Source organism: Argiope bruennichi, chromosome 5, assembly GCF_947563725.1.
Source record: "Argiope bruennichi chromosome 5, qqArgBrue1.1, whole genome shotgun sequence".
In the NCBI taxonomy this organism is placed as follows: Eukaryota; Metazoa; Arthropoda; class Arachnida; order Araneae; family Araneidae; genus Argiope; species Argiope bruennichi.
Window position 1 is genome coordinate 103,741,312 of NC_079155.1, and position 24,617 is coordinate 103,765,928.

General features: G+C 29.7%; 2 protein-coding genes across 3 annotated transcripts in view; one reads left to right on the plus strand and one right to left on the minus strand.

Annotated features, from left to right (window-relative positions):
- The window catches only part of LOC129968152 (uncharacterized), a 76,054-nt gene that overhangs the window by 1,521 nt on the left and 49,916 nt on the right, over positions 1–24,617 (plus strand). Inside the window, exon 1 of one of the 2 annotated variants that reach the window (XM_056081971.1) lies at positions 19,706–19,820. The exons of the other annotated variant lie outside the window; for it this stretch is intronic. The gene's annotated coding sequence lies outside the window, so the exon portion shown is untranslated. Of the gene's footprint in view, positions 1–19,705; positions 19,821–24,617 lie in introns of those variants that run through there. 2 annotated transcript variants of the gene reach the window in all.
- On the minus strand, positions 479–22,922 carry LOC129968151 (uncharacterized). The gene is made up of 5 exons (XM_056081969.1): positions 21,881–22,922; positions 9,756–9,951; positions 4,307–4,435; positions 1,985–2,056; positions 479–982 (listed from the first exon to the last, which is right to left on the minus strand). Exons 1-4 carry the CDS (start codon positions 22,738–22,740, stop codon positions 2,039–2,041), a joined length of 1,203 nt encoding a protein of 400 aa, XP_055937944.1. The 5' UTR covers positions 22,741–22,922; the 3' UTR covers positions 479–982; positions 1,985–2,038.

Genomic DNA, 24,617 nt, shown 5'->3' on the forward strand with positions numbered 1-24,617 from the left:
TTTAAGTTTAATATTGTTTTTAATTGTAAATGAATTCTGGTAATCAGGTTTCTAAATATTATTTTTTGGTTTACTCAAGGTTCATGTTGAATTCTCATATTTTAATTTGTAATCTTATTTCCTGTTTCGGATAAGGAAAGAGAGATAAATACTTCTGTTTCAGATAAGGTTTACATTTATTAAAAATGCTGATGTTTTCACGGCGAATGAGAAAAACTTGTAATGTTTAATAATGAGGCATTAACTAGTTATTAAATATTATTTTATAAAATAAAGATTTGCTTTATGCCTAAAAATCATGTTTGTAATGTTTCATAACTGGATGATGTTTTTTATTGAGCTTCAAAATAGCACTTTTGCTGTTGTCTCGGGGAATACATTAATTAATGTTTAAAATTAAATCTCTCTATTTCATAATACTGATTTTTAAGTTAATAATTTTTTTAATTCTTCCCTAAAGAATAAATACGAGCAACCACAAACATAAAGATGTTTATTGAAATTTCCAACAGAGGATCTTTATCACATGCCACGCCACAAAGAATGAAAACAAAATTATAGACACCATATGCTCTGTAGAGACATTTGAAGTTGGTAGCGGCAGTTTTGTAGCTCTAGATCACATAATGATTGTTCCATTCTCTTCTTGACAACCTCTGATAGTGAATATACAATACGAACGATCATATACAATGCATTTTACAATGATATTACGGATCAAAATGAAAATATATTATGCATTTCAATGATACATAAATCAAACAATCATATCATAACTCTTATATCTAAACTATATCATTCTTATTATTATCACACTGATGTTAAATTGTTAGTAAGTTGTTATTTAGTTAAACAAAGGGTGACATCGTGCCATCTTAAGAACTAGGTAACTTCCTGTAAAATCATGTGTGTTCATCTTGGTCCGTAATAGTAGTTGTAAGTTAAAGACGACACATCAAGGACATCAAATATTTTTGTCCACCTACGGAAAAAAAAAAGAAAAAAATTCATTATCATGTATTTATAAAACTGTTTTCTAAAATTATTGGAATAAAATTAGAAGAAAGCCTTTCTCAATATATAAAAGATTAATATTGCTAATAAATCACATTTAGGAATTCATGTTGAATAAAATGGTTGTTGTTGTTGCTGTTTCTTATGGCAAGTTGCCGTGGACAAGCCCGCTGTTCGAAGACAGCCGATTTAAGCCTGAGGGGGAGCGCTTCTTGTTTCTATTGTAGGGCCAAGAGAACGATTTTTAGCTACACACACGTCACAACCCTTTTTAAGGGGCGGACTTCATACACGCATTTCATTTATTCATCCACAGATCGTAATTTAGACCTGAATCAGAGAACGATCACCCCTGATCCAGTACCCCCAGTGGTATTACTCTCGAATAAAATGGTGATCATATAAACGGAAAATAAACGAACGGAAATGGTTTCAACAAAATTTTCTCTCTTATAAAGGTTTTATCCCAGAAGAAAGGTGTTATTCTTACAAAGTTTTGGTGTACCATAGTTACGAAATATTGACCTTTGGCACAAATGTAGCATTTTACGCCAATTTTGTGAATCTATCATGTGATCTTTGGTGAGTCTTTTGGCCATTAATTCCTTGCAAGCGATTATTAGCAATTGAAAATAGAATTTATGTTTTAGTCGCGTTTCTCCTAACCGATTGAAGCAAAAAATTGACACAAAATTACACTTTCAGTCACAAAATCACTTATCAAATTTGACATATTTAAGTCATTGAGTGTTTGAGTTATCGCGTATATATTCTTCCAAAAGTACAAACTAATAGACGGTCAACAACTGACAACGTTTGTTTTTGGCAAGTGTCTACATTATAGATGTTAAATCTGCGCACCAAATTTTATCAATCTAGCTTTCCCCGTTTTGCTTTGGTTTTCACTTATATTCATATTCAAACACTCGCGCAGATAAACTTCCTTTCTATAAAACTTAGTTTTACTTACTTTTATAGCCTAGTAGACTCTCACTTGAATATGGACGGACATGACAAAAACAATTTAAATTCTGTGCGTTTTCTGAAAAAAAAATGAAAAAAATTTGTTAATTTCTATAAATTTATCATTTTTTATTAAAAATCACACTGTATTTCAGTGATAATTGTTGACAAATGCAGTAAAAATCATATTTAGATTTAAGCTATAATTGTTAGCAAATCCTTTGCATACCCTGATTCGTGAAGAACCATAACAATAAGGTAAAATAGACGAAGGTCTCTGTTCTTTTCTTTCATATTGTTTTCACCCCTATTGTGCCACGATAGTGCTATGACACTGATATTATTACCGAATGCGCCGTATATTAATAGAAGCTGTCTTTCCCCTTTGTTCATTTCCTTTTTTCATAGTTTTTATTGAGCATTATTTAATTGAAATTTATAGATTGAGAATTATTTTATTCTTAATTTCATTGAGAATTAGAATTATTATTTCATTCAGAATTCATTATATAAAATATTTATATTCGTATTTCATATTTTTCATCACATCCTTTTAAAATTGAAATTGAATTGAATACTGAATTTTAATTGAATTGTATTCAAATTTGTAGCTGCAATGGTATACCAACCACATGAAAGTGAAATTATTAAGTTCTTTAGCTTTCAGAAGCAGAGATGTCAAGGCACCTTGATTTCTAGTTTATCAGTGATGTCTAGGTTCTTAGCATTTCTTCGCAGAAAGAGGCACGTTTTTCTCAAATTTTAACTGAAATTTTCTTCTTTTATGGGATTTATTACTATTGTATAACAGTATGATTAATTTCCCTTGTTTTGTTGGAAAATAAAAACATATGAATGAACTTTTTATAATAGACAATAATTAATTTAAAAGAGTTATTTTTTCAGTATCAATAAAATGTTTTTTGCACGGATACTTTGTGAATTTTCTATTTAATTACTATTATTAAAGAATAATGCAACAATATTAATTTGTCATGGTCTTAAATAGATACGGTAAATTTTTGAGGTTTATAATATTTCTACATAATTACAGGATTTATTTTTATACCTTTTTTCAACTTTTTTGTAAGCATTTAATTTAATTTTTGTTGCATTTTTGGCGTTTGATTTTACATTTTATTCTTTATAGCTGTACCAAATCAATCTTTTGCTCGGCAAAATTTCGTATACCAGACGAATTTATAATTTTGTTTATTATTATTTTTTTAATAAAAGAAACGATGATTCATAGGCAGGTGTTAACTCTTCAGTTTGACCTATTTCCTTTCCCTTATTTAATTCTGGCAATTATTATGCAAATGTTGTTGTTTTATTCGTAAGTATTTGTACATGTTCGTGCATTTCAATTATAATTAACAAGGTGCACAACAATTTTTTAAAAAAATTTTCAAACGCTATTTGCGTGGTAAAATTCCGACAACCTCGTTCTAATTATTTTTATTGCTGAAAAATTATCGCTTTATTTCATTAATTTATCATTTCAAATGACATAACAACATTATATTAAAAGACCTCATTTAAATGATAAATCCTAATTACCAGTTAAACTGCTTATTACCAAATTTGATTTAAATAGCATGTATGTTAAAATAGTTTTCAGACATTTCCAAATTGCTGCAATTAAGAGAAAAATTTAATTTAATAATTATAAAATTTCTACATTGCAAATTATTTTTTTACTAAATGGTAGTTTATATAATGGCACTTAAAATATCATTGATTCTGAGTTTTTATAATTGCAAACAAAGGCAAAAAAGCTTAAAAGTAGCAACCAATTAGAAATTTGCGATTTAATTCTTTAATCTACAATATACATCTAAAAAAGAATGCGCACATATTAATTTATCCATTAATTATAAAAATTCAGAAGAAAATGCAGTTATTATCAGTCAGCGAAGCAGCAATAAAAGAATTTTATTTGCCGAATAAAAATTCCCACTAAATCAATTTTAATCCTTCATTTAATCTAGGAAGTTCTGCCTTTATTATATGCATGTTTAAATCTTTTTTACTTCAAGTTTTTATTTTAAAATGCATACACATATCTTTAAAAATGCAAGCAATTAAAATTAATTTAAGATAATTAAAACTGAATAAAACAAAAAAGAATTAATAATTAATTAAATACTTCATGAAAGAATTTAGAACGTGACTGATACAAAGTTCGATTGCAGTAAAAACAATTAAAATCATAATTAAAATAAAGCGATATTTTATATTTATTAAAATTTTTGTATAAACGATATAAAAAAGCAATGTAAGCAAGTTATTTGAGATAATAATCAAATGGAGGCTGTGTGAAATTTACCATATCTATAACTGATTGCACAGATGATAATTCAGATTGCAGTGTCTGGCAACGAGATCTTGACCTCTCAAGAACATCAGCAATATCCACCAAGTGACGGTTGACATCATCGTATTCTTTGTTTAATGACTGTAAGGAAATAAAACAAAAATAAATTTATGACTAAATTATTTTTGAATATTTGAAACCCTATATTTAGAATAAAATCACAGAAAAGGATTTATTCTAATATATAAAAACAAAATAAACAATGTGACATATTTTTTATGAATATTGTAATTTTATTTAAAGAAAATTACTAATTAATTAAAATATTTGTAAATTATGCTAGAGATTAGTATGAGAATTTTAACTTCAAAAAAATTATTTATACGATAAAAATATGTAATACCATTTCCTTCCTCTACATCAGAAAATAATTTTTTTGAATGAGTAAATTAAAAATATGACATTGAAAATGCTGATTTTAGATAATTATAAATTATAGACTTCTAAATTTATTTCCGTAACAAATCAAAATTTAAAAAAATGCATAATTCATATATAAAAATATTTGATATTTCAATATTATTACGATTGTATAGCCGTTTTTATTTAATATATTTGTAAATAAATGTAACTGACCTAGCTGTTTAAATTTATACAAAAAATTGCGAAAGAACAAAAAATGAAAAATACGAAATGTATTAATTCATTCAAGGGAATAAAAATCGTTTGCTTATTTTTTTAACTTACCTAGACAGAAACGTGAATACCTTGGTCCTTAAAATAACTTATTTTACGTCTCAGGCATTTCAAATATAGTAACTGGAAGTAATTACCTTCTGTTGAAATTTATAAGAATGTAATTGCTTCTATTTTTAGAATTCTTATCTATGTTATGTCTGTTCATTCCTGCTTTTGTATTTTTTGTTTCTAGCGAATTTGTTTCTAGACTCTTGTCTAAAGAAACCTATTTTTATTTTATCTTACGTGTATAAAAAGGATTTCTTTCGCAACAGAAACGCTTGCTCTCAGTATTCTTTTCTATTTATAACTACCTCGAGATAATTATTACACCTGCGTTACTTGCATTGCAATGAATGGTCATTACACATTAATGCAATGTTATCGCAAAATGCAGTTTGAGCAAATAAGTTCTAGTTTATTCTTAAGTATTCGTTTTGATGATACGCTACTTTTTTTTTTCTTTACCAAATTCTTTATATCGAATTTAAGATATAAAAATGGAACATAACGAAAACTTTATCAGTTTTTTTTTCTCTCTTTCTCTCTCTCTCTCTCTCTTTTTTTTTTTTTTTTGTCTAAAAAGATTTTCGATTGCTTTTTAAATATATTTAACAAAATTGGGCCTATTATCAGTTTTCAAATAGTTCATGTTCTGTAAGTTAGAAAAGGACAAATGGATTATTTTATATCCAGAGCCTGACTAAGACAGAGGCATACGGGGCAGTTTTCCCGGGGCCCCACATCAGAGAGAGGCCCCCAAATCGAATAAAAAGTTTATTTTACGTTTCCTTCTTTAATGAACTTTTTAAAAAACAAAATATCAGTGCAGTGTAAAATCCTTTAATTTTATGTTAGCTTCTTCATTAATCTGGATATTTTTCATTCTGTTAGAATAAATATTCGACCTTTAATGTCCCAATATCTATCATAATAAAATGAGACTGATAAAATAATTACCTTTCTTAAATAATGAAGTATGATTTGTCTGTATGCAATAAATGCAAGAAATAATTAAATACTCCTAAATATGAAAATAACTGTTGAGAAATTTGCATATTTTTCATTTAAAAATGTACTAATATTTAGTTTATGAGATTTGGGAGTTTCTCTTATAGACAAATGCTTAAGATAGTTGTAGAAAGCATTCTAATATAAATCTTGCCTTAGCATTTTGTCAGATTGTATTTTAAATTCAATGGTTAAATGTGATACTTCTAGTTAAGACTAAGAATGTTTTTAGTTTTAAATTTAAATAGCGTTTTGAATTAATTAACGAAAAATACCGTAAATAAGTTCTATGCACAATTCATCATTATTAAAGTAGTGAAGCAGGGGAGGGTAAGGGCTCCAAAAAAGTTTTTGCCCCGGGCCCCAATTAGACTGAGTCGGGGCCTGTTTATATCTTGTTACAAACATAAAAAAAATTCAAATTTCGAATGCTTCCGAGTTTCGACATCTTTATTATTTCGAATTTCAAATGAGCATCCCAGAATGTTTCTGATAATTCACCTTTCAAACATTTTCTTTATATAATACTCGATGTAGATACACTGAATGGAAAATAATAGTTTTACCTTTACAACATATAATTAACACAACTTAAATTGTTTTGAATTATGTATTATTTGATTACATCTGCTGTTGTTGTTGTTCTTTTTGCTGGCACTTGCAATGGACAAGCCTGTGGAATCCGAATTCAGCGATTTTAAGCCGGGATAGAGCGTCCCTTGCTTTTAGTAGCGCCAACTAGAGCCAGGAATACGATTTTGTACTCACGCATTTATAGGGGGCACATTCACACATTTCACAGATAGAGCAACAACCATGCCTGAACCGGGATTCGAACCCAAGACGTCCAGATCACGAGAAAGATGCGCTAGTCACATACTAGAACGCCGGCTGAGTACATTTTAAATTGTTTATTTATCTAGCTTCCCAGGTGACACCCCCCCCCCCGCGGCTTTAAATCGTTCAGGTTCAAAATATCAGGTAGCTTCAGTACCTACTTTATAGAAATTTTACGAGGATTTGTTGCGATTTTTATTTTTTTACCTCGAAAATTATAATCATTCGATATAAAAAAAACCAAAACCTCACTCCTCTCTCCGCGTTTTCCTAATTTTTCTTTTTGAGTAAAGTAACCTCGAAAATAACCCGGAAGGCAATCATCCTTGAACTAATTTTCATATCTCAAGAACCTCTTTATTTATTTATCCAACAATTTGAAAGAGAAAAGATGATGAAAACTTAATCTAATCAGATTTAAGTAAAATTTTTCTCCAATTGAAAAAAATATTTGCATTTAATTTCATTGCCTCTTTTTTAATATTGGTGCTTATACTATAAAAAAAATTAAAAGTAAAAATATGTGTTATCTATACCTATGTTGCGTAGAATAACTGGCGTGTGATTTCCGTATTTAGGGGGGAGTTTAATCTAGTTTAATTATATTAAAGTCCCGTTTTAAAGTAACACTAGGGATGTTTTGTGACGGACCTCGTCATTTTGAACCACAGCCAGATGATGAGGACGACCCCTTATCTGGCACCCCCTCTCCAAAATTTCACACCACACCAATGAGAAGACGTTTGTCCCCAATGGATTTAAAGCGCACCTGATCCGCTTTCAAGACAGTTGTCCGGTGGAATCGGGTTTCAAACCCATGGGTCCCGAAGATGAGATCTTATCACCAGGTCACCGAGCCATATTTCAGTGAGGGGGACTCCTCATAGAATTTTTTAAAAAATCAATTGCATTTACTTTAAATTGAAAATGTAATTCCACAGATTTCTAGTTGATTTTCATGAAATCAATACAGATGTTTGGGAAAAATTCCCTTTCCAGATGCAGATTTACACAATATGATTACACAAAAATGTTACATATTTCAACAATACGGTTTTTTTTTCATTTTCAAGAAGCGATAATTTTATTTTCATTTTCACATATTTTGTTATAAAATGTAATATATTTTTCTACACGTATTTAATTTTAAAATTCTTAAATTCTGTATTTTCTTCATCGATATAAGAAATTTCTACTGAGCTCGAATTCGCAGAACATAATTTTGCACATATCGTTATCTTAATTGTTTTTTAGCTTTTGAAATTTTGGAAATCTATTAATTTCTTCAACACTAAAAAGCATCACTGATAACAGAACGTCAAGCCGTATTTACAAATGAAGCCAAATATATATATATATATATATATATATGCCGACTATTAAAGCAATTGACGTCAAAGCAGGAAAGTAGGAGAAATCAAAGAAAAAGTTGCGAGTGACGACCGTGAAATGAAAAATGAAGAATCGGATGATTTTGCAACACTATAGAATAATGGAAATAAAAGCAGTGACGAAGAAATGCTGCTTTGAATTACAAGCAATTAAGCGAGTTGTTAAAAAAGGCATATAAATTTGTTGACTGAAATTAGATAATTTTTCTTGAGTGTCAGTGTGTATGCACTTCTACTCGGTCTGAACGATTGTGGAATCTTAATGGGAGAAACCTTGAAGAGATGTGTTAAGTCATTCGGTTTTGGGTCAAACGAACGCATAACATTATACGCATACTGTAGAGATTGTTTCAAATGAAGAAAAAGAAGAAAGCAATGAAAAATCTTATGATCCTTATCAAGAAATTGACATCATTCATTGTTTGTAATAAAAATCAACTAGTTTTTTTAAAGAATAATTGTATTATTTATCTACCTATTAAACAGTAATAAAATCCTTTTAATTAATATTTGTTTCGCTACGTCTTTTAATTACAACAATATTATTGAGCTTAGCACATTATTATTACATCCTATTACTGAAATTTTCTCAGGAAAAAGGTCCAGCCTATGGATATACGATGCATAGAATCTAACAGATTCAGGAAACAAAACGATTCTTTATTGTATGCAAAAACACGAAACGTAGTTACAAAACATAAGCCAAAGTATGCGCTAAAACAGCATTTGCATCAATCAGCAACACAAGCACACGAGTAGCAAATCTATAGGGCAGAGACTACGCTCAACTATTCACCTCTCTCGAATCGTCTGCTACTCTCACCTGACTACTCGCCTAAATTGAATTCAACTATCTATTCACTTTTGACTGGCATCAGCTCTGTTCCGGTTTTTTATAGTTCCTCTGATAGAGCAAAGAATATTATAGAAGGATCACCGAAACTCGAGTCTTAATGGAGTTATTGCCAAGATTCTTATAGAATCTGGAATCTTCAGTTTTGTCACCAAGGTCGGGGGTCATTGACATGAAATCCATTCAGCATCGATCATAAGTAAAACCGTCTTCCCAATCATGTAACTAATTGCTGAGAGAAGCAATATTGAAAATTCGTAATTATATTTTCATAATTTGAATTTAACCAATTCATTTTTTTACACAGAAAGTGAATAATAGGGTTTTGATGTATGGGAAGTGTATTAATGACATAAATTCATATTCAATAAGGGTAGTTATATATCGTGCAAAACTGCATCGACTAATAATCACATTATGTCACCGTCTTTTAAAAACGTAATTTGAAAGTACCGATTTCTTTAAGAAAGTATCAATTGATGAAAACATGTGCCACTAAGTACTGATAATTGTTTATTAATTAAATTGAGAATAACTTCTAAATGCTTTTCTTGACATAAATAAAACCGAAGTGAAATGCGATGTCATTGGTAAAGGAATTTATGTTTCCGTAATATATGATAAGACTTACCGAAATCTGTTTGGCTTGCTTCCTGATTACTCTGTGAAGGTCATCGCTGTACTTGGAGGTCTCGTCGAGAATCGAGGTCACCTCGCCCAGTTCGGACTGGATTTTACTCCTGGTGCTGACCACCTCGCTCTTGAGCTTCGTCTCGGCATCTTGGATCCACTTGTTTACTTCATTTAATTGGCTTTGGATTTCCTGGCTGAAAAAAAATAAGAAAAAATAATTTAGAATTACTATTCAGCTGGTTTGAACAGTAACTAATATATGTTTCATATTTACATTTTTTTAACCGCTTTTTAATTTGTTGAACGTTCTTAATATGAACTTAAAATCAACTTAGGTTCGATATTTGAGTAGTTTTGAGTAATAATAAAGTCATCCTTGTGAAATCGGCAATCCTCGCGATAGTCATTTCCCATGACTGATAATATGAAGTTTTATCATTGGTTTTATTAATATCTATGACTACCTTCTATTCTTTATGGCCTTATTGTTATCTTCTTGCAAAGTTATTAATTATACATTACAACTGTTTATTTTGTGGACAGAAGTTCCCCTTCATATTATTTCTGTTTGTATCGAATTCTTCATTATGCTTCTATAAACTCAAGGAAAATGTGTGTGTATAGTTAGTTAGAAAATAGTTGGAAAAATGACTCAAGAAGTGCGAAATTTCAACCTTATCTTTATCAAAAAATTTGCCTGATGTTAATTTTAAACGTCTTTATTTATATTCAAAAACTTTCGAGATATTTGACGAATGTTTACATGTATAAAATATAATTATGATTAATTAATTTTTAAAAATTTACTTCTGAATTAAATTTAAAAAAAAACAATTTCTTAATGAAAAAAAAAAAAAGAAAGAAAAGGAGATATAAAGGATAAGACGAACTTGTAGTCACAAAACCTCTACCAAATTTAACATATTTAAGTTACTGTGTTTTTGAGTTATCGAGACCTGAAAAACGAACTTGTGTTTTAGGCACATTTAACTCACCCGTTTAGAACAAAACTGCACTTCTTGTCACTAAAAAATATACCAAATTCATTATATTTAAGTCATTGTGTTTTTGAATTATCGCGTTTACGTGTTTCTGAAAGTACAGACCGTCAGACAGTAAACCAGTTGTTGGTTTTGTCTCAAACTTCGGGAAGTGTCTACACTATAGATGTTAAATCTATAGTGTACCGCATTTCATCTGTCAAGCTCTCTTTGTTTTGTAGTTATCGTGTTAACTTACGTTCGAACAGCCAGACGGACAGACTTCCTCTGAATAGATTTTACTCAAAATTTGATAGAAAGCTGGGAATGTGGTATAAGGACCGTATACCAAATTTCATTCGTCTAGCTCAAAGCGTGTTTTAGTTTTCTTTGTCACAGACAGAAAGACGGAAATTTTCCAAAAATATGTGTTTCGAATTCATAGAGGTTTGAAACGTGGATAGTCGTCAAAATCCCAACTTCGAATTTTTTGACGATTATTATACTTTCTCTATACTACGTATATAAGTAAGTTGAAAAAGGATTTGTGTGTGTGTGTGCGGTTTAGAAAAATATAAAACGTGCAGATTCGTCAAACCCAAATTTATCGAGAATTGTAATATTTTTTGTGCGACAAAGTAAGAAAAAAAATAGTTAATGAATTTCTTAACTCAATTTTGTACCTTCTGTAAATGATTGCTGGGCATTTGACGTGTTTAAAATCTAATAACGCCACTGGACGAAATGAGAGTCAGCAGCATTCTGAATCGGGGCCCTTAAGCTCTGGGTCTTATTGGGAGCAATAGTCCAATCGACTAACGGCTAGCATTGTTGCATTATTGATAAGCAAAGGTTTGGTCATTGAGATAAATATTTTGATTTCAGGAAATGTTTTCAATTCGTTTCTCAGTAAAATAGTAACTGCGTCGAATAACGAAAAATAATTACGTTGCAGGTTTAAGAAATTGCAAGTGACGATTTTCGTTACGATAACAATAATGATAATAAAAATAAAAATGATAAGCCTTGACCATGACTTCAAAATAATATTTTGAATTCGACTGTCATTCAGCGCTGAAGTGTCTTTGAAATGAAAGTAATAACTATATCAAACACTTGAAACGATCTTGTTTATATCATTTAAAATGTATCGTAAAATATTTATCTGTTATCTTAATAGGTAAAAGTGCCATTTAGTTATTTTCTTTTTATCTCTTGAGATGCCTTGACCTTCACTTATCCCGGATGCAAGACATTTATTCGTGTATCATCTCTTTCTTATATACACTTTACTTCTCCGAATCTAAAATATCTAAAGAAAAAGTGTTAAAAAGTTCTAACCCGATATTGACGATTCTCTCCACCTCCAATGAGTCCTTAAAATCCATTTTTGGAATTATTACTGCGATAATTCAATAAACCAGCTGGAATGACCTTTCCAAAGCTTCCTCCCATTCTCTCAAATTCGATTGGCGCAGTACATCCAGATATGGCTCTTGCGCCAATAAACCAAACCAAACCAATAAACCCATTCTCTCAAATAACTCGAGATTTTGACGAATCTTCAGGACATTGGCGTACAATTATTATGAAATATTAACCTTTGGCATGAATTTGGTAGTTTTACTAAATCAATCATGTGGTATTTGGCGAATGTTTTAGCGATTAATCTCCGGCTTGCTGTTATCAGTGTTCGAAAATCGAATTTGTATCTCAGACGAGTTTTTCTTCAACCGACTGAAAAAAAAATCTGGCACAAAACTACACCTGCAGTCACCAAACCCTTACTAAATTTGATATGTTTAAGTCATTGTGTTTTTGAATGATCGCTTTTACATATTTCTGAAATTACAAACCGACAGATGGTCTATCAGTTGTTGGATTTGGATCAAAATTTTATAGTTATCTACACTATAGAAGTTAAACCTGTGTACAGAATTTCATCAATTTAGCTCTCTCCTGTTCGTAATTATCTTGTTAATTTATATTAGAACAGGCGAGCAGACAGACTTCCTACACCTAAAATTTGATAGAAATCTACAAATTTGTTCTAAAGATTGTGTAGCAAATTTCATTCGGCTAGATTAAGACGTTTTTTAATTATCTTTATCAAAGTCAGACAGACATTTTCCAAAAATGTGTTTTTTGAACACAGGGAAGTCTAAAGCGTACAGATTCATGAAAATTTGGAGTTCGAATTTTTTTTAACCTTTACAGTACTTTCGCTATGCTTCTATACAAGAAAGTAAAAATGGTTTGAGTTAGATGGATGGAATTTAGTGCACAGATTTAACATCTTAAGTGTCGATCCGTAACGAAGTTTGATCTAAATCCATCAATGGAAAATTCAAAAAATTCAAGTTCTAAAAAAATGGAAAAAGTTGAAATTAAATTATTCAAAAAAGTGAAGGAAAAGAAAACGTGATGGTTATACAGAAAAAAAGTAATAAATTATTATGGTTAAATTTTAATCGTATGTCATTCTATGCATTTGCATACATGTAAATAAGATAACTCAAAAATGGAATGATTTTGATAAAGAAAATGTGTGATATTTTGTTATAAAAACTGTGATACTATATCAAATTTTGATTACAATTAGTTGGCGAAAAGTTGTCTAAAATGCATTCTTAGTTTTTTTCTCTATACATTGAAACACAAAATTTGAGCATTTGCGGCTCATATCCTGCTAAGATTCACACATTTTATGCGAGGAAAAGAGAGGATGGATAACCCTAAAGTAATCATTTATCATTATGCCCTTATTAAAACACGTCATTCATACTGCCATGTTGAAGATTTGTACAACGTTCGTGAGCTGAAACCTCGAATCTTGAATTCTATCTTTGCATAAATTCGCATAACTGAATTTTAATTAAATTTTCTCAGCATATAAAACTAATCTGAAATTCAACTGATATAGAATTTAAAAAGAAGAAGGGCGAAAAATGAAAAACAGAAAGAAAAAAAGTAAAGATTTAGAAAGAAACCTTACAAAATAAATATGACTCTTGAATAACAATGATCGTAATCTTACAAAATGATGATTGAAAAAAAAAATACGAACGATTTTTATTAGGTTTATTTTATTTCTTTGTGTTCTGACAGAATAATATATTTGCATTTTTCTTTAAAATGTGTAGACAAATTTTTCTTTCTTAATTTTTTATCTTTTTTTTTTTTTTTTTTTTTTGTATTTTCTACGACAATTTGCACAGTTCTACGTATGTGTATGAATTTTTTTAAACAAAAGTTCCATTAATTCAACTATTTATTTAATTTTTGTAATGCTGTCTAACCATCGTTTCATAAGAACTTATTATCTTTCTTTCTTAATTCTTAACAATCTATGTATTTTTTATAGATCAATAAATATGATTGATCGTTTAAAAGTTAGATACACGCCTTTGAATTTTTAATATGACTACATAAGAAATACTTCGTCTTGCGGTGTACAGTTAAAATTCTTTATTTTTCATGAGAAGCTTATTTTTTTATCTTCAGATCATTAATTTTCAAGGGTATTTAATGTGTTATATAAGAAGTCTTATATAATGCTAATATATGCTGAAACTTTGTTACTTGTTGCATTATCGGTTTATATTTTAAACGATACGATTTCTTAAATTATCACATGAATGAAAGCTCAGCTTTTAGCATGATAATTTTCATAGACTGGCATATTAATTCTAAACTGTGATATGCGCGATAAAATATCGTTCAAAACACTCAAGACGGCAGACGATTTAATATAGACCTTCTAAATTTGTCACGCAATTACTTGTTGAGTAGTAGTGGCTGAATAGAAAATGTTTCCGAAATTTAGCTAGGTTTTTTTATATTAGAAAAACTTAGGAGCATCTGGAAACACGTTTTTACTTTTCTTATAAATGTAAAAAAAAAAAAAAACCCTTTTTAGTGATGCCAGTTTTATTCCCGTAAAATATTTTCACTAATTTTAATAAATTAAAAAAATATTTTAATCACACATTTTACAGTAATATTTTTCTTTGTTTTAGTGACAAGAATTTTACTGTGTGCATTTTTTAAAGTGTAATTTACAAAATGCTTTTTATTATTTTAATTAAATTCATGCGCTTTGGGGGAATATTTTTTTTTGTGCACACGTTATTGCGTCTATGTAATTAAGAATAATTTTTTTTAAAAAATAAAGATGTAGGTCAAGTCTAAAATACTACACATTATGACACATCGGACTAGAGACTCGAGTTTCCATTAATCTTTTTTTTTTCTGTTTTATGAACTAGAAGTTTATTTAAATCCATGAAATAGTATACTGGAAAAAAAGTAAACTCATTTATTTATCTTTTATCGTGTATAAGAATGTTTAATATTCTTATCAACAGATTTATGTAAAAAATAAAACTTTTATCACGCAAAATTATGTAAAAAAATTTCAATTTTAACTGTGAAACGTTTAGATGGATTTTTTTCTTTTTTACGAAATAGTTTTTCTGAATGTAATTAAGTTGTTTATAAAATATTCTCAAGCTTTTTGATTTAATGTCATTGCCTACTGTCATTAATTTTTTAAAAAAATTTTGAAACTGCGTCTGAAAATTTTTTGCAAGCATTTGCTTGAATTTATTGCTATAAATTTTGTAACTTAAATTTTAAAACGTAAACAAAGAAATTCCTGGGCAAAAAAATCCTCGAAAACAGTTAATGTCTGTTTTATGTCAGTTGCACAAGAATTTTTTCGATATTGTAAATATGTAGAAAAATATTTATTTTGCTGACGTAGATTAAATATTTTTTATTAGGATTATATTTGATAATTGCCCGTTTTATGGTTTTAAAGTTCGAACAGTAATATAAGAAGTTCATTTTCTCTTTACTAATATTATATTTGCGAGTTGTTAATGAAAAATATTTTTTACCCATAAAGCACTATAAAAATGTCAAATTAATTTTGAAAAATGTGGATGCCTGCCGACAAACATTTTGCGGGTTTAATCAGCACTGTATTTGTTTTAGCTCAAAATTTGGAAATTTTACATTGCCATCAAAATTTTTTATGTTTCTTAGGTTCTCAATCGTTTTGTTTGCTTAAAATATATTTTTTTTTGTTCTTATTTTTATTCATAGCTGCAATCACGTATTAACAAATAAAATAGAATATTTCTATATTCTTTCACCTGTAAAATTTAATTATTTTTAAAACTTAAAATGATTAAAACTGTACTCATTCAAATTTTTTCTTCTCAAGCAATGTTTATTTTTAATGCAGAATTTTGAAAATTTGGAATCACATTTTTCAGTTTTTAAATTCGCTATTTAATCACAAAAATGTATTTATTTTAATTAAATAATTAGTTAAAGAGCAATTGCTTTTTTTTATCGACTATTCATTTTATAAAAAAAATCTGAGGTTTTACATTTTTAATATCGTCTGAACATTTTGCGATTATTGGTTATTTATTTTATAAAAACAAATCTTATATTTTATATTTTTAATATCGTCTGAGCATTTTATGTTTGCAGTTTTACGAGACATTTTGAATATATGGCAACATTTAACATATGTTTTTAAAATTTAGATGAGAATAAGAAGATAGCTGTTATTTTAATTTAAGAAAGAGTCGAGATTTAACGAAACAGTTTGAGCATTTAATCGTTATGAAGATACATGAAGAACTGCTAGCGTTATCCCGAAAGGCGGATAAAATTATATCTAGCATTAACCTTAATCTGGATATTTTCAGGAATTTTAAGGAAAAGGCGATTTCAATTATGGCGTGTAAAACTCTTGAAGAGCTGAAAAAACTTCCAAAACCTGCAGAATCTGAAAAGAAATATAAAAAGTTTGAAATCCCTCTAGAAGAATCTAAAATACATTTGCATTCAAATAAAAGTAGCACTTCGAATTCTTCTGGATTTTCTGAGCAAAATAATGTAGAAAATTCCTCTGAACGCGAAAAAGAACTTTTTAATTACAAACAAAGCAGCAATTCCTCGTCTATGAGTAATGGGCAAGAATTCTTTGCTGAAAATTCTAATTCTAGTACTGATGCTTTGAAAAATGGGACGAATGAAAGATACGAATTTGCAAGCAAGAACTTTGATTCCAATACTAGTCAGCAAAATTTCAGTGGGAAGAATTTAAAAGAAAATAATTCTAAAAATTTTGTAAGAATCAATAGCTCTTATTCTACTTCTTTCGAAACTTCTTCAGACTCTTCGACTTCGAAAGACATCGCTGGTATTTATTCGACTACGAATTTAGTATTTGAGAAGCGTCAAGATGTTAATGTAACGGAAAAAATTGAAGAAAGTAACAGTGGTATCATTTCCCAAAAATTTGTCACCGTTTCTACTATGATTAAAACTTCGTATTCAAAATCCTCCATTGAAAAGTTTGAGGAAGTTATCCAAAATGAAACCAATGGTTACAATGATATTTCTAACTTAAATAACGGAAATAGTAAAGGGCTGAGTCAGGGTTTACCAATTAACATGCAAATGAAAGTTGGAAAATCTTATGATAGTGGCAATATTAAATCTAATGAAATTGTTCCAGAAAAAAATATTCTTTTGCCTGCTTGTGATCCGAAATGCAATACTGATTTTGTTGTCAGTAATAATAATGTGCCTATAAAAATATATTCTAATAACGCAGTGCTACATAATTTTCAATTTGATAAGCATAATGATGCAAATCAATTAGATATTTACAATCTGAATTCCACAAATCAAATATTAAATGATAACCATTCGAATATCCCATTTTCAAGAATCCAAACTACAGAAGAATTACAAGATATAGATAACATAAAAGGTAAAATTTCTGAAAATTGTTCTGTGTTGGAATCAAATATTTCAGATAATTTGAAATCAGTGACCGTTTCTGAAACAAAGGAACAATCCATTATCAATTCCATTAGAATTAAAGATAATTCTGAAATAAATGACAAGAAAAAGGAAGTTCCAAAGAAAAATATTATTCTCACAAGAAATTTCCAAGGAATTTCTGCCATACCTGTCTTGATTGAAAATAAAGAACCACTGAATTTCAAAAATAATCGTGAAGATCACAGAATTAAGAACAAATTGAATGCGAACAGATCTCCATTACCCACAAATAGAATAGGTTATAATTTAAGGTCTTCAAAGAACAATCCATCTTTAAAAACGAGTCGCAAGTATTGGAAAAAGTGCTTCACGCATGAATTGAACAAAAACTTATCCTTAAAAGAGAAAATTGCTGAAAAGAAAAGGCTAAGAGAACAGAAAATGAAGCGTACTCGTGAGAGACGAGAAAATTTAGAAAAGGCAAGAAAAGAAAGGCTACGTTTAAGTGAAGAAAGAAGAATGAAAAGATTCGAGCAGCACAAAAAAATATTGAAAAGAAAGATAATGGATGTGAAGAATAAAGCAAAATGCAGAAAACAAAGCAAACAGTTTACTAATAGCTCAGAAATCTCTCCAGAAGTTGATTCAGAACCTCAACCGCTGTCAGCAACTTTAAATCAAACTTATTTAATTGAAAATTTCAAAGATATATCACCTATAGAACCAACTGAAAATATGCAAGAACGCTCCAGTGGTGAAGGTTTAAATTATTCACTTTACAGTCCAGCGTATGATAGAAAGATCTTCCTGAAACAAAGTGTAGTTCTTACCGACATTGCACAGCTGATGCCACCTGGAACTATCCAGAATTGTCTAAATTCAAATCAGAAAAAAACTATACCGATTTGCAACCTAAGTTCAAATTCTACTAATTCTTATAACGTTAGTAAAACGGAAATTTCCGTTATAGGTAAGAAGAATACGCCCAATGCACCAATTAAAAAGCAAATGAGATCAACAAGAAAAATATCCGTTTCACCCACTAATAGTAAAAGAAATGAATTGAGTAAAAGGAGGCCATCGAATAGTCCTTTAACTGATAGGAAACAAGAAAAATCAAGGAAAATCTCGAATGGTACTGAACATGCAAAGTCATTGTTTCCCCAAGACAGCAAAAGGCTTCACGCTTCAAATTCAAAAAAGGGAGTTGGAACTGAAAATTCGATGACACTAAAATTAAATTCACAATACAAAGGAAAGGATACCAGTCATATGACTGTAAAACTGAGAAATGACCCGAAGCTTTCTTTGAAACCTTATGTTGTTTTAGAAAAATTATCAAAGTCTGAAAGTGGAAAAGTTGTTCATTTAGAAATGAAAATATCAAATCAACCCATGAAAGTAAAAGCTGCAACCTTACCTAGCAATATCATCAGTAGCGATCCTAAGTTATCAGCACTGAGCCCTGTTGTTATGTTGAAGGACATTACTAACATCAAATCAAAAGCTTCAAGATTAGCACCTGATAAGTCGAAGGCTGAGAAAATGATTGCTCTTGATAATGACATTCAAAGAGATCCAAAATTATCGATATTAAAACCCGAGGCAGTTTTGAAAGATCTCACTAATAGCAAATCCGGCATTCAAACTATGAGCAAAAAAATTGTAATTAACAGTAAGAAAGTACCAAATAATTACAAGCGTAAAGCTCAAGATCATTTAAGTAATAATAAACCAATGAAAAAGTCATTGACCATTAATAAGGTATCTGAAAACCGGAATAAAAATTCATCTTCCAAACAAAACCAATCCTCCGATATATCGTCTTATGAAATATCAGATATCAGTGATAATAGTCTTGACATCATTGAAGAGAAACCAAAGAAAATCCCATCGTGGGCCACCAACATTCGTTTAAAACAAGCTATTTTAAAGCAATATTACGAGCCACCAGACGCTGATGCAATTTTTGGGAATTTTAAGAACCAAAAGACTATTAATTTGGCAAATATTTTCACAACTGATAAACCACAATATCATAATCGTACGAGTTCAGCTAAATGGAGTGCAGATGAGTCACCAATATAAATATGTTTTTAATACGTTAGAACGTTAAAAGAGTGCTTTCGTGGAATGTTATTCTGATTAGATACATATTATCTTTGTTACCCTTGATCTCTTCTGCATAAAAACGAATGCACAGGCATTGGGATGTATAACTTCTCAAAAGCTACTCTGTAAACTAGGATTATCGGATATATTTAATGCAGGTAAACTAATTATTTTGCAAATAAACGTTTAAAAACTTTCCAAATTGCATTACTTTAAAGATCCTTGTATTAAGAAAGGTACAATACTATTCAGAACTTTTCTGTATCGTAGATGTTTTGGCTAATATTGAGTATTAAGGACAGGAAATGAAAAAGTTCAATAAAGCTGTGATTTTTTGAAAAATAAAAATAATAAATACTACTAAATGCTGTTAATATACAAAATTTAATGAATTTAATACATCATTTACATATTTAATTCATGTCTGTGTATTAAAAATCAGGATGCAGTATTCATTGTTTGCCAGGACCTTCTAAAAATGCAAATTATCTTCTTTTATGTGTTCAATAGATTCATAAATTCTTCTATAAAAATATAGTTTTTATTTTTATTTAAAAATGTTTTTAGTAAGTCAGGTTTTTTTCTTTCAAATTAATAGATAGTATAACTAACTTAAAAATAAGAAGCGAAATTGATGTAATTTATTTTAAGATATATTACAATTACTTAACTTTTAGTAGAAGTTGACTTTTTGGAAACGATCTTAGATAGATAGTCGGATTTAATGGTTGTTTTTGGTATTATAAATAAGAAAAAAAATGTATTTATATACCAGTTCACATTTATATATATTATTTTTTTTATAAATTTGATATAGAATTTTAATTTCTGCTTGTTATAGATAATTCATTTTCCTCTAATGCACGATATCTGTTAGATAATCTCCATCTTTAAATTGTTACTTTTTTATTGAAGGTATGGATAAATAATTTGTTAGTATTTTAATGTATAAATAGCTGATATTCTAAAATATTTGCCAGTTATGAGTTATTTTGAAACAAAATTTTCTGCCTCCAAACATCAAAAATATATTAATTGCAAAATAAATAATCGAAAAATATTTTTTTAATATATTTTCTCGGAAATATATATTTTTCTCGGAAATTTTTATAAATAATTTAATTAAAATAAGTGACTCGCAACAGCAAATGAATTAATTTTCATTTTGTATGAGCATATATTTTTATTTGTTTTTAGCAATTTACTGTTTTTCGTAAACTGATTAATACGATTTTCCCTCTAAATTTTTTTTAGTTTGAGTTTATCACAATGGAGTGTTCATTTCATGCTTTTCATAATAAGACGTAATTATGCAATTACGAACCATCTACCATTTTATGAATTTTTCGGACTCGATTTTGAATTCCAAAATGTATATAGTTTCCCGTTGAAACTCGAATTATATGCACACAAAAACTGTAAACTACGAAATTAATAACAAATTTGGATTTTATAATACCGAATTATTTATATAATGTTTTAAAAAAACAGATATATTTTAGAAAGATTTGTTCTTTCATTGTATAACTACGCTCAATTAACAGATATTTTAATATTATTTCTTTGAAAGGATTAAATTACTACGAAAATATTTTAAGTATTTATAGTATAATAATAATTATATAACTTAATGTAATCTATTTATAATTATTTATAAACAGCATATTACGATATCTTAGTATTTTAATAAATGTTAGTATTCTGACTCGCTACACTAATTTAAATTAAAATGTTTATATAATTGTGCATTGCAAATACTACGACGAAATTTCAATCTGAAAGTGATATATTTTAATTTTAGGTTCTTAATCTACCAATATAACTTACTAATATCAACATTCTTATTTTAATTCTCAATGAATAATCACCGACTTATTTTTAACTATTATTCTAAATGATTTCAGTAACCAAACTTAAAAAGCTTTTTACTTAAATTCTTAGATTTTCTCGTGCTTTTGTTTTATATTTAATTTGAGAAAAAATACATTGCTACTAATTAATGCTTAAGAATAAACTAATATCTTTCCACACCTTTATATGCATATCTTTAACTTTAATTAGATAAATATACTTGAACTAAATAAAAGCCGAAAAAAGTATTTCATTTAATTAAACATTTTAGTCCGATTCACATGTTATCGTTAGATAATAGTTTTATAATTTACCACATTGATATTTAATTTATAAGTAATCAAAGCAGCCATTTAAATGTACTCACCACTTCTGTGTGTAGTGGCTGTAATCTGATTTTTCATAGCTCTTGCTGACGCTCAGGTCCAGAGCTTCGAGATTTTTGCTTGTTCTCGTTGTGGTCGTTTTTGAATACCTTTTGTAATCATCGAGAAAGTCATAGTTGTAGAGGTCATCGGTTGTTCTGTAGGTATAGCTACTGAAAGGTGTGGACCTGTAAAAGTAGGTATGGTAAGGTGTGTGATAGATATGTGTGGTAAGAGGCACCCAATATTCTGTTGTGGTTGTCTTCTTTGTGGTAGTCTTCTTCCCGCTATCGTCATGGCTGTGGAAGTCATAGCTGTAATCAGTGGAGGAAGTCTTCTTGGTACTGTCGAAGGTGTAGTCACTAGATAACTTGTATGGACGGGTGTGGTAGGGAGATTCTATGAGGTCATAGTAAGGAATGGGGCCTTTTCTTGCTCTTGGTTCAGGAGAGGAGGCTCTCAGATGATCGTAGTAATGTGGATGATACTCAGTTGGATTTATTGGTTCATATAAATCTGCCATCTTGCTGCTTCTTTCTCTTGGTGGAGGCGTGGTGGCTCGCAGGTGGTCATAATAACCCTTACCATACTCACCGGTGTTCAGAGGAGCGTACAAGTCGGGGTTGTAACCTCTCACCTTGGTACCTTGGATCCTCTCCGCAGCAGGAGTACCGCCATGGATATTGGATCCGGCGAAGGTGTACATTCCCAGATCTCCCCTGTCTGACCTGACATGGGTTCTTGATAAACTGCTTCGGTAACTTCTTTCAATATCCATCGATGAGGGTGAGTACAGAGAGGTACCGTAACGGTAGTTGTCGCCGTACATCGTGGTCAGAGGCTTGTGGTAGTGGAAGACCATAATGACCTTATCTGTGGTGAGACTTCAGTATTTAAGTTGTCGAAATCAAACTCGATTAGGAGATGGGAAGGCGGCGCGTCCTCTTGTTCGGGTGTATTCGAAAAGAATAAAAGAGATCCACCCAACTAGAAAAGATTTTGGAATCGTTTGACTTCCCACGCAATTTAGGTAATTTCCGCCGGGGATCTTGCTGGGATTACGGGAGTTTTATTTTGAGAAAAGAGCTACTCCGGTTTTCACGGTTGCCCTTGATGGTGTAAGAAGAGTTGGGCCGCTGCCCAGAAAAAAGTTGCTTCCTAAAGTGAGACAGCGTCACTCCCCCAGCTGCTGGGGATTCGTCAGCGACTAAAATCGGAAGGAAGAGGAATATTTGATGCTGTTATTTTGTTTGTCAAGGTCGGTTTGTTGTCGAATAGTTGCGGCAACGTTCCTTCGAATCTTTTGAATTTATTGTTTCCACCGAAATGGGTAGCTTTGCGAGTCAAGTGACAAGACACGAGACTTGTCTCCAATTATTGGTTGTTAACATCCATTGAATTTCGAACAGTCCATTTATTTTTGTTGCAAAAACGATCTGCTTTACGCAAGATATGAAATTTGCTGTATTGCAAAAACGAAGAAAAATAAGAAACAGGTGTTATTTTTTTTTTTTTTCCTTTGTAAAAAGACCCGGCAGATGTTGTTATTTTTGCGTGTTCACTTTTTTTTATTCTAGGGATGGGACAAAAGAATAAAAATATCTTTCTTTCTTTCTTTTTTTTTTAAGCTTCTGTAGGAAAAAAAATTGAGTAGACTAGGAATTGGGGCAGTTTTATGTGTTATCTTCTTTTGTAACCTCAAAAATATTTTTAAATAATGGGAACATTCCTCTTTTTTTTTTCTAGTTATTTTTGCACAGTTTTCCCTCTTAGGTTTCTAGGAATTTATTTATATTCTTCTAAATACAATCTTAAAATATCAACTTTGACATTAGAAAGAATATGGAACACGTCAACAATAAAAAAAAGCACATTTGCTATAATTACTTAAAAAAATTTTGACAAAAAAAAACCCAAAGAAAAGAATAAAAAATATGGAAGCATAGATATTATTTATTTTTATCTTAACAACGTACCTAACAACTTCAAAGCTTAATATTTATATGAGCATTTATATATTTCGCGAGTTTAAATTTCTTGTTAAACTCAAAATACTTTAAATATTCAAAATACTCAGCCAAAAAACAAAATGAGACCAAACTGAATATTGAAATGAAATTTCCTATTACACGTAGTTCATAAACTTTTTATTGACCATTATTAATTCTTTTTGCTTTATGCTGATCATAGTTAATTAAGAAAATGAGACACAAATGTAGAATTTTTTAAAAAATGTCAATTATGTTGGAACTATGTAAAAATTCTGTATCTTTTTGTTATTAAAAGTAAAATTTTGTTCATGTTTTATTTTTCCGGTAAATCCACAAAAATAATCATCTATTTTGTCATCAGCTTTTTTCTAATTCTTCTTTCTTGGGAATTAGAAAAAAATTACATCAAAGTAGATGCTTATTTTTACGTTACCTTCCTATATGACAGCTATTTTTGAGGCCCGTTCTAGGAATAGGACCAACTCACATGACGTCACAGTTACAGGAAAAAGTAATTGCGCATGTCACTTAATATCTTATTAACGCTATGCTGCGACATCATAAGTCTTTTTACCTCCAGCAATATGAGCAAAAGATCCCAAAATTCAATTTTTAAGTGTTGCGTAATCATAATTTGAATCTGTGAAATCAGCTGCAACTCTTATAAATTTTTACAGTTGAATGCAAATCAAGTTTATCAAAGTTAAGAGGAACCGCTATAAAGTATTAATCACCAAGGAAATAGATT

What these genes read in the sequence shown, in the direction of transcription:
- LOC129968151 (XM_056081969.1), bottom strand. Translation starts at nt 22,740, where the DNA reads ATGGTCTTCCACTACCACAAGCCTCTGACCACGATGTACGGCGACAAC. An exon ending in AGCCACTACACACAGAAGTG is followed by an intron (nt 9,952 to 21,880) that starts GTGAGTACATTT and finishes ATTTTTTTTCAG; the next exon opens with CCAGGAAATCCAAAGCCAAT. An exon ending in AGCAAGCCAAACAGATTTCG is followed by an intron (nt 4,436 to 9,755) that starts GTAAGTCTTATC and finishes ATTTCCTTACAG; the next exon opens with TCATTAAACAAAGAATACGA.